The following is a 10,244-nucleotide window of genomic DNA, read 5'->3' as shown; positions in this document are numbered from 1 at the left end:
CATCAAGTGAGTATATATGGAATCAGGGAAAGCTAAATCGTGGACATTCTCAATCGAATATATTCTATCTATTTAGCAGAAAAAAGGCAATTTCCATAAAATCCGCTCCCTGCTTATAAGCAACCTAGAAATAATTTTAGACATTGGAAACATTAAAAAATGTGAAATTAATGATCAATTGAAGGCCTATCTTAAAGAAAAACGAGCTCATCTCGGTGAAAATCCTCTCGATTGGTGGAAAACTAAACTAAAATACGACAAATTAACAGATCTGGCCCGCAAATATTTGAGCGCTCCACGATCCACAATCCTCTAAGAAATCGCCTGCTGGGAGAAAAGGCAGCAAAATTACTTTTTTTGAAATATCATATGCCCCTTTTGAAATTTGTCTACTAGATTTAAACAGTATATAGGTTAAGCACTCGTTCAATGTTCTAATAATTTGCAAAACTTTTGTTGAATTTTTTTATGCAAAAAATAATTTATTTTAAATCTATCTCAAACTCTGTTGGAAAGCCGAGTTAATTACGCAAATTTTCATTACTTAACTGATTTCTGTATAAAAGAAATTTTCAGACCAAAAAAAAAAAAACGTTTAGGTGCAAATTTTGTATGGAATGACCCATATACATAAATATACATATGTATGGCGCTACTTAAATATCACAATCGGCATATTTGTAACGTTTTTAGTAATCACACATTTTCTTTACAGTTTGCGTATCCATTTCATTCATGTGAAGTCAAAATCCACCGAAGGCAAGAAAGTGATTCCTCTGCTGCTGCTCCATGGCTGGCCAGGATCGGTACGCGAATTTTACAAAATTATTCCGCTGCTTACGAAACCGAACCCCAAGAGCGCCTACGTTTTCGAAGTGATAGCACCTAGTTTACCTACCTAGTCTCAGGTAATAATATCCGGCATGGAAACCATCTGTAATTTAAAATTCTAATTAATTTTTTTCCTCCACATTCAGGGCGTCTCAAAGACTAACTTCGGTCCAGCTCAGATGGCTGTGGTTTTGCGTAATTTGATGCTGCGTTTGTGACATGAAAAATTTTTAATATAAGGTGGCGATTGGGGTTCCATAATCGGATCGCATATAGGCACTCTGAGACCTCAAAATGTACTTGGTTATCATTCAAATTTTTGCTTTAGTAACCACCAATTAACGTTGTTATATAAATTTGTACGCTACCTGTTGCCGTCATACTTCATAAAAGACGAATACAGAGCTTTATTTAAACCATTGGGCGAAGAGTTTACGTTCAGCATGGAAGAGACCGGTTATCTACATATTCAAGCAACCAAACCAGATACTATTGGCGCCGCGCTCTCGCAGAACCCCGTGGGCTTGGCTGCATACATTCTAGAGAAGTTCTCTACTTGGACCAATCCTGAAAACAGAAAACTTGAAGATGGTGGTTTAACTAAACGTTTCACGCTGGATGAGCTTTTGGATAACATTATGATCTACTATATAACAAACTCGATAACCACATCGCAGCGTTTGTATTCGGAAGGATTCAATATGGCGCAAATGGGCTTGAACCTGGATGCGGTTCATCTTAGTACGCCCACCGGTTGTGCTCGATTTGTGTACGATTTAGCTCATTTAACGGATCAGGAACTTAGCGCTAAGTTTAAGAATATTATACATAGCACATACCACAAAGAAGGTGGCCACTTTGCAGCCATGGAAGTACCGATGTTACTCTATCAAGACTTTGTAGAGTTTGCCGAAAAAGCTTTCGCCAATAAGTTATAGCCAAATTTTGTAATCTAATCACTTGTTAGTGTGTAGATTTTCTCTTTCCTGCACAGACTTGGAGTTTTCTGTTTGAAATTTGTTGGGAAAATAAAATAAAAATTATATTTTTATAAACTATACAATATATGAGGCCATGAGGGCCAGAGGATCCTATCTACAAAAAAAAATTGTGTTTAGTAATATGAGAAGATCTATAAAAAATAAATGCGGTATTGCATGCATTTGAAGGTGCATCTCAGCTTTTTTTGAACTGTTAGTAGGGCTACTCTGGCGCTCACGGCCTCATATGTTAATATTAATTTATTTCCGATTTCGGAAAAAATGGTAATGCACAAAGATATTTGATACCGATTTTGTGCCCACAGTTTGAAAAATTAGTATATTCATAAGAATTCAGGTTTAAAGGGGGTTTTGAGGTCGCTGAAATTGAATCAGATATCAAAAGAACAAAAAAAAATGGCCTAATCAATATGGCCAATATTGATGTTAAAAATAATAACAGCAATAATAATAGTTTCTGGGGTCGCTTAATTCGAATCTTAAATCAAAATAAACAAAAGGCAAAATGGCCAATTCAATATGGCACCTGAAGTTAAAATATGTGTGTTTAATTTGAAAAATATTTGTTAAATTCACGTTACATTGATTCATTTTAGGTTTTTTAAGTTTGTATTAAAATTCTTAAATAAAAATGCTATTGAATTATGATGATATTATGTTTACGTGTATCTAACAAGAAATTGATAAAAAGAAAAAAAATAATTAAAAAAAAAAAATATTTAGAAAAACTTTCAATATTACGTGATACAAAATCGCATCTTAAACAAAATGTCGGATACGGCGGATTCAATATTTAGTATCATAGTTCAAAATTATCTGAAAATAAATATAATTTTTTGTGGTTGAAACATAAAGAAAATGACTTATTACTTTTTCGTTAAACTGTTTTCTATCAACCAGTTGAATATACCAAAAATTGTTTCAATTAAAACTTAAACAGAACTCACCTGTAGAAGAAAAACCCATTTTACAAAATTTAAATCGATAGCGCCTATGGCTTTCGGCGTTTTTTTTAAATTAAGCATAACATTTTTACTTTTCAGAGCGCTGCGTCCACTAACACTTTCACACGGATCATACAAACAGGTGCAAATGGTCGGGAATATTTCGATAGCCGAAGCATCACATTAGCAAACCCAAAAGAATAAAAAAATGGGGACCAAATATCACTGTGCGATTGTATAAGAAAATTAAAGAAAGTAATAATGACTTATGCAGTCAAAAGTGGGCGGTGTCGTGCCCATTTTCCAAAAATCCTTACTAATATTACAAATCCGAAAGTGAGTTTGTTTATTTGTTACGCTTTCACGCTTTAACTACTCAACCGATTACCATTGAATTTTGTACACTGGTGCCATTTAGCCCAACTTAAAATATAGGATAGATTTATTCTCCAATTATACGAGGGGCGTGGCACCTCCCACACAAACGGAATTTTCATACCGCATATCATATCTCAGAAAATATTTTCGATAGATTACAGGAACTTGGTGTAGATACATATACATATGTGCATGAAATAAATTCCATACTCAGGGAGGAGGGCTGCTACCTGTTTAAAACATCAAATTCGGCTTGAAATAAGGGAATTATTTATTTGAAAATTCTATTACAGTTTGGTTGACAAGAGGCGTAAAAAAGTTGTAGTTTGAAAGTATTTTGGAAAGGGTGCCACCTGTTCGAAAAACCCAAATTTAAATTAATTATTCACAAGCTATCCAAAAAATTAATATAGGGGTGTCAAATGAAATATTTCTAAGAAACCTTCAGATTGAAGATTTAGAACACTTTAAAAGAGTTGCCACCCGTTTAAAAATTAAATGCATTTAACTTAAATGAATTACTACAATATGGGATTCAATCGAAAGGTTTTTTGATAAGGGTTTTAGTTCTGAACTACATGTAGAAGGGTTGCCAAATCAAAATTCTCTTGAATTAAGGGAATTTGATAATTGGAATATGCATAACAGTATGGACGTCAGACAAGAGAGATTTAATTGGTTTTCAGTAGGAAATATTTCGAAGAGTGTTGCCACCTGTTTTAAAAATCGAATTTAAATTAGAAATGTTCAGCTTGAACACGTAGAATTTTTTGAGGATTTTGATGAGGATTGCCACCTGTTTTAAATCTAAATTCAAATCCAATTATATTATAAGTTTAATTAGTTATTATAGTCTAGGTTTTAATCGGAGGAGTATTTAAAAAGCTTTATTTCTAAGCAACATATGTATAGCAGGGACGTCAAATGTATGAAAATTTAAATTCGACTTGAATTATAGGAATTAACGGTTTAAAAAGTAAAATTCAAAATGTTCAATAATTTCAATGAATTATTACAATATGGGTATCAATCGAAATGATTTTGCAATGGCTTCCTAGCAATGCTCGTACCAAGTTTTATGGGTACATAATACCCTTGTGCACAAGTGTGCTCGGTTATAAAAAATAGGGGTATGTTTTTTCCGGTATAGAAAAATCCTAGACGGTGGTAGCATTAAAAATCCGACTTAACTTGTTTTTGGACCATCCTAATGTACATATGTATGTGCACCATATATTTACACCGCTATAAATTAAATGCAAATGTAATACGAGTATGTCAAATAAAAATGCTAATGAAAGGGAATTTGTTATGTTTTACTGATTTACGGAAAGCGATTAGAGGCACATATATACATACATACATATGTAAATATTATTTTTCACTTTCAGCCTTCTGGCATGCCGTCCCCACTGAAGGCGTCGTAGATCAACAGCTGTTTCACTAAAACTCACTGAGAAGTGATAAGCGATGCCACCACCACTTTTGCACAGCTTTCCGAATTCGCTCAATCATGTTTCCAAGTTTCACATCGAAATTGTTGCACTCACCGATTAGTTGCTCTTCTTTGCCGGTTGCGAACGGTTGGTTCTACTGTCTGGATTTTTTAATGCTCTTACTGTATATTTAAATAAATAAGTGGAAAGTTTTTACTCCATCTTGCTATTTTTGTGCTATTCTGAAGTGCAGTTTTCGAAATGGGATTTTTGAAACGGTTCTTGTTTGTGGTATTCCTAGCTGCTGTTGCATATAGATTTCACGTTTTGCTAAGTTCAAAGCCACCACCATTTTTAAGCGATACCGAGTATTGGGGACCGGACAGTGCTGCTAATTATAAGGAGAATACCGCTATTAAGGAATTCGATATAAGCGTTGAACCAAAGGTATTAATAGCTATAAGTATAAGCCTACACACATACAGAAGTCGGTTAGCTTCTCAACTGTATGTTCTCTATGTGCATATGCACATTAAGGTGGTCCAAAAATACACAAATAAATAAACTTTTTGGAATTTTCTTTATGCCACCACCCCTAGATTTATAGAAAATGAAAAATAAGGAGAGCCGCATGTTTTTATTTTGAAATCGGTTAATAAAAAAAATTTTGTAAAATTTGCTAAATATAAAATTTCAAAAAAAATATATTTTTTGATAGAAATTGTCCAAGAACAGTATTATGATGCAAATTTAACTCAAACATTTTACTAGTTAACTAGTAAAATTTTTAAAGTTAAATATGCATCATAATTATATTGTTTGAAGAATTCGAAGGCAAATATTTTTATGCAAACAAAAAATATTTATGTTTAACGATTTATAGCAGTTCTACGAAAAAGTGAATTCTACTCATATGAAATACTTACATACATAAATACATATGTATAGGGAAAACTGCAAAGCCCTGGCGTCATGGTTAAATACACCGGCATGGCATACAAAAAAGCGGTAGTGTGTACTTTTAATCAGACTCAACTACCGACATGTATTTCAATCCGCTGAATCCGAATCGAAGGTCCGTTTGAATCGCCGAGCTTTGGAATTTCGATTAAATTTCGATCTTTTCGCAATTTAGTCGAAATTTTCAGGTTGTATGAGCCGAACCCGGATCCACTTTTTTGTGTCGGTGATATTAGGTAACCGATTTAAAAACAAACAAAAAATACACGGGCCTTTTTATGTTTGATATTTGTCATTTCTGGGGTGTGGCTGGGAAAAAAGTATTTGGGACCAGCCTAATGTATAGGTATAAATTTACATATATGTATGTATAAAAATAAATAATTTAATGAAGCATGCATTTTATTTTGCCGCGCATTCATAGGTAATAGAAGATCTGAAGGCACAATTGTTACGTCCACTCGCGCTGCATGAGCCCCTGGAAGGCATCGGATTTCAATACGGTTTTAATTCCAACTACCTGAAAAATGTGGTCCAATATTGGCGCGACACTTATTTGCCCAAGTGGAGTGAGCGCGAAACTTTTCTCAAACAGTTCCCGCATTATGAGACACAGATTCAGGGGTGAGTACAGTTTGTTTATATGGCATACATATGAATGCATGTATATATGTATAACAATTTTAATTTACCCTGCAGGAAATGTAACTAAATATAAGTTAGCTTGAAGTTGGTTAGGAAGTTACTATAGGTCACTATTATCTGTATATTTGCTTTGAGGAAAACTAATTATATTTGTACGGCGATGGCCGCGAAANAGATTCAGGGGTGAGTACAGTTTGTTTATATGGCATACATATGTATGCATGTATATATGTATAACAATTTTAATTTACCCTGCAGGAAATGTAACTAAATATAAGTTAGCTTGAAGTTGGTTAGGAAGTTACTATAGGTCACTATTACCTGTATATTTGCTTTGAGGAAAACTAATTATATTTGTACGGCGATGGCCGCGAAAAAGTCCAGGGTGCAACTGTCAACTGACTTGTAACTATTTACTTTTAGACATAAAATATCAATACGAAAAAAAATGGTTTTAAAATTTTTTCACTTGTTTATTTTCTTTAAGTTCCATTGGACATAACTTCAAAATGATAACATAAAATTTCGATCTTCATTTTGTTTGTCCTGATTCGAAAAAGTATTTGCGAAGTTCAGAAAAAAAGTGTATTCAAAATAAAATTTGTATGAGGATATTTAAATAGAAACTTTTTTAAAGTAAGCCGAACTCCCGCAAGACTCCTGCATGATTTTATAACTCAGTTTAGGTTAGTTTGTCATAGCTGAGCTTTTCATCGAAAGCCCGCAAAAAAGCTAACTACAATTTGGTTACTATTTATCAATTGATAATTTTTTCCTGCAGGGAACATACATACTTACATATGTATNAAAGTCCAGGGTGCAACTGTCAACTGACTTGTAACTATTTACTTTTAGACTTAAAATATCAATACGAAAAAAAATGGTTTTAAAATTTTTCCCCTTGTTTACTTTCTTCGAATTCCATTGGACACAACTTCAAAATGATAATATAAAATTTCGTTCTTCATTTTGTTTGTCCTGAATTCGAAAAAGTATTTGCGAAGTTCAGAAAAAAAGTGTATTCAAAATAAAATTTGTATGAGGATATTTAAATAGAGACTGTTTTAAAGAAAAAGGAACCCCCGATTACGTTTGCAAGACTCCTGCATGATTTTCCAACTCAGTTAAAGTTAGTTACTCATAGCTAATTAAAAGTGAGCTATTTATCGAAAGCCCACAAAAAAAGCTAACTACAAGTTGGTTACTATTTATCAATTGATAATTTTTTCCTGCAGGGAACATACATACTTAGATATGTATGTAGGTACATACAATGTATTAATAATCTTCGCTTTGTCATGTTGTTTGCTTTAAATGTTGTTGAGTACATAAAACAAAAACGTTTCGATGCAGTAAAATGTAAAATAATCAAAAGCTTGTTAAAAATAGAGGAATCAGCTATCAGAATAAATTATACCAGGTATTTATACATATTTTTGCAAGTCACTATTATTAGTACGTCTTCGCTTTCTATTGTGAAAATAATTAGACGAAACAAAAAACGATTCGAAACCGGTTCTAAATAAGAGTGTTTGCTTATGTAGAGGTTAGTGTGTTAATTGACATCACCGCCGCATGCCAACCGAAGGTAGTAAACATATGTATGTGCTCTTTAAAGCCGAAAAAATATCCATATTGCTTTGCTATGGGCGTTTCCAGGTGAAGGTCTGCCAAAAAAAAGTCATCTAATTTATTTATGGGCCAATTTGGCTGCTTTTTGCAATATATAGTATTTATGTGTATTCGTTATGTAAAGAGAAACGTACTAAAACTATCGAGTAAAAAGTATCGGTATCGAATGGCAAAAGTATCAATATGTTATCGTATCGTATCGAAATTGTGTCCCTATCCATATAGAAGAGATTCTCTCTAAAGGACAGCTTCATGTCTTATAGGCTTCACAGTCACAATTTAATTTAGATACTAATTAAGGTCCCTCGGTTAGAAACTGCAATTAAGCATTTAGAAGTCAAATTTACTCCAAAAATATAAATACAATCTTTTTTTTTTTTTTTTTGTAATGGTTTAAAGAATCAACGCGACAATTCGCACAATCACAAGTGTAAGCCTTCATTAATAGTAGAGTATTCCAATCCTAAGTTAGGTAAGCACCAAGTTCCTTCAAGTCTAACTTCAACCCTTTCGCCAGCATTCTTACGTACTACGACTAGTGCAGTTAATTTTTTCTGGTACCTTCCATCATATAAGGACTGCTGAAACCTTTATTGGATTATTATAACAAGTAAATCATCTCAGCAGCGAGGCCATATAGCTTACCTAAACTTGACCCTACCCACTTTCCAGGCCTTGGGGATATATCCTCCCCGAACACAACTACCTATCCAACAATACGACATGGCTGCCGTCGGATTCTTCTGTCTTAAAAGGCTTGAAAAAGTATGCACATATGTTGCAGATCGAGGCAATTCTTATCCAGCAGGTTACTCTAGGCGCTACCACAATCCCCGGTCTTCAAATCGTGCGCTTCCTCTGAGACGGGTTCGAAGGAAAAATGGCCTTCGAGGAGAAGCTTACGCGTCCTTGTCAAATTTCTAGGTTTGTCCCTCAAGATACCAAGAGAGCAAGCAAATAGAATAGAAAGTACATTCACCAAAGGAAAATGTTTGCTTAAATTTAATTTCAATACAAACGGGTAATTTATTTCACAAGTACTTTTCCAAATTTTCAGTTTTTGGCTATAGCAAGCAAAACGAGGTTCATAAATGTCATACCAGAATATGTTTACTTCCACAGTATCTTTTAAATTTGCTTTCAGTTTTAAATTGGCACGATAACGCCGAATATTTTGAGCATATAGTGCTTACCATAACTATCTGACACTCACATATTGACAAATTTTAACTATAGATTTTAATTATTTGACTAGGAAATACTCGGCGTGCTTCACTGCGCCTTAAACCGCATTTTTTTGTTGTTTGATACGCGTATTATAATATTTCTTGTATTTCAATCACTTTAATTCAAAAAAATTTTTCAAACAGTTGGCAACCTTCCTCAAACACATTTTCGGCAGTAAACTTTCCTATACCTCTTCAGTTTTATACTTATATTGCAATAATATTCAATTTATCTTAGCAACAAAATTAGGGCTATAAGCCCTAGTAAACCTCTTTCTTTTGACAGCCATACTGCAATATTTATTTTATCTTAAAAATTTACTTAAACTGCAATTTGCAAAGAGGTAGCAACTCTCTAATTCTTTCCTGCTATATTTCAAGTGAGATCTCTAATAAAACATCGGTGAAAACCGTATTCAATTTCATGCATTCGGTTTCGAGTGATGCGTGCACAAACACACAGATAGAAAGAAAAAAATTCTAAAAATCGTTGATCTGGATTCTATTGCTATAATAAAAAATAATAAATAATAATGTACAGACATCGGCCTGTTACAATTTGGTTATATGTATAGATTTCATTTTATAAGAAAAAAAAAATACATATAAGTAAACCATGTCTCAAAATTCCTACAAAAAAAATAAAATAAAAAAAACTAAAAGTTTCAACAAAATTTTACACTTTTAATTCAGTGCTTTCAGAAAATAATTGGCTGTGTGGATTTATAGCCCATTCAGCTCTGGTCAAATAAAGACCACTTGGATTTACATGTTTTTTGCTAAAGAATGAACTGTGTTTTTATAAGAAGGTAATATAAATGAATGAAATGAAATGGAAAAAATTAGATAAGTACTAAAAAAAAATGGTCAAAACTTATCAATAAGTGAGTGTCGTATAATTATGATAAGCACTTCTGTTACACTGAGGGAAATAATGCATAGTAAAAATGAATACTTTATATTTGATTATCTTTTAAAAACGTTCGTATTTAAAAATAATATTTTCATACAAAATTTATTACGCGCGTATTTGACTGTTCACATCTGAGTATATATATGACTGTACATACGCACCCCAAGCATGCAGAGCGCCGCTCTGAGAGCGGTGAAAACACAGGCATTCATACAAAGTACATGTTTAGCCGTACAAATCGCGTGCTGTGGTGTTGATGGATATTCAACATTTGAAAG

At 33.2% G+C, this 10,244-nt stretch overlaps 2 protein-coding genes across 2 annotated transcripts in view; both read left to right on the top strand.

Moving 5' to 3' along the window:
- Positions 1–1,044: 1,044 nt before the first annotated feature.
- Positions 1,045–2,003, top strand: LOC108363803 (juvenile hormone epoxide hydrolase 1-like). The gene has a single exon (XM_017617291.1). It carries the CDS (start codon positions 1,275–1,277, stop codon positions 1,767–1,769), a length of 495 nt encoding a protein of 164 aa, XP_017472780.1. The 5' UTR covers positions 1,045–1,274; the 3' UTR covers positions 1,770–2,003.
- A 2,677-nt stretch (positions 2,004–4,680) lies between these two features.
- LOC108363804 (juvenile hormone epoxide hydrolase 2-like) overlaps positions 4,681–10,244 on the top strand; it is a 9,177-nt gene continuing 3,613 nt past the window's right edge. Inside the window, exons 1-2 of the mRNA XM_017617292.1 lie at positions 4,681–5,037; positions 5,975–6,174. Coding sequence (XP_017472781.1) covers positions 4,852–5,037; positions 5,975–6,174 — 386 coding nt within the window. The 5' untranslated portion in view covers positions 4,681–4,851. The remainder of the gene's footprint in view (positions 5,038–5,974; positions 6,175–10,244) is intronic.

The sequence above is a fragment of the Rhagoletis zephyria genome, unplaced genomic scaffold (genome assembly GCF_001687245.7).
Source record: "Rhagoletis zephyria isolate East Lansing unplaced genomic scaffold, Rhagoletis_zephyria_1.1 Rzeph_scaffold_01380, whole genome shotgun sequence".
Lineage (NCBI taxonomy): Eukaryota > Metazoa > Arthropoda > Insecta > Diptera > Tephritidae > Rhagoletis > Rhagoletis zephyria.
This window is presented reverse-complemented; position numbering and strand designations above follow the sequence as displayed.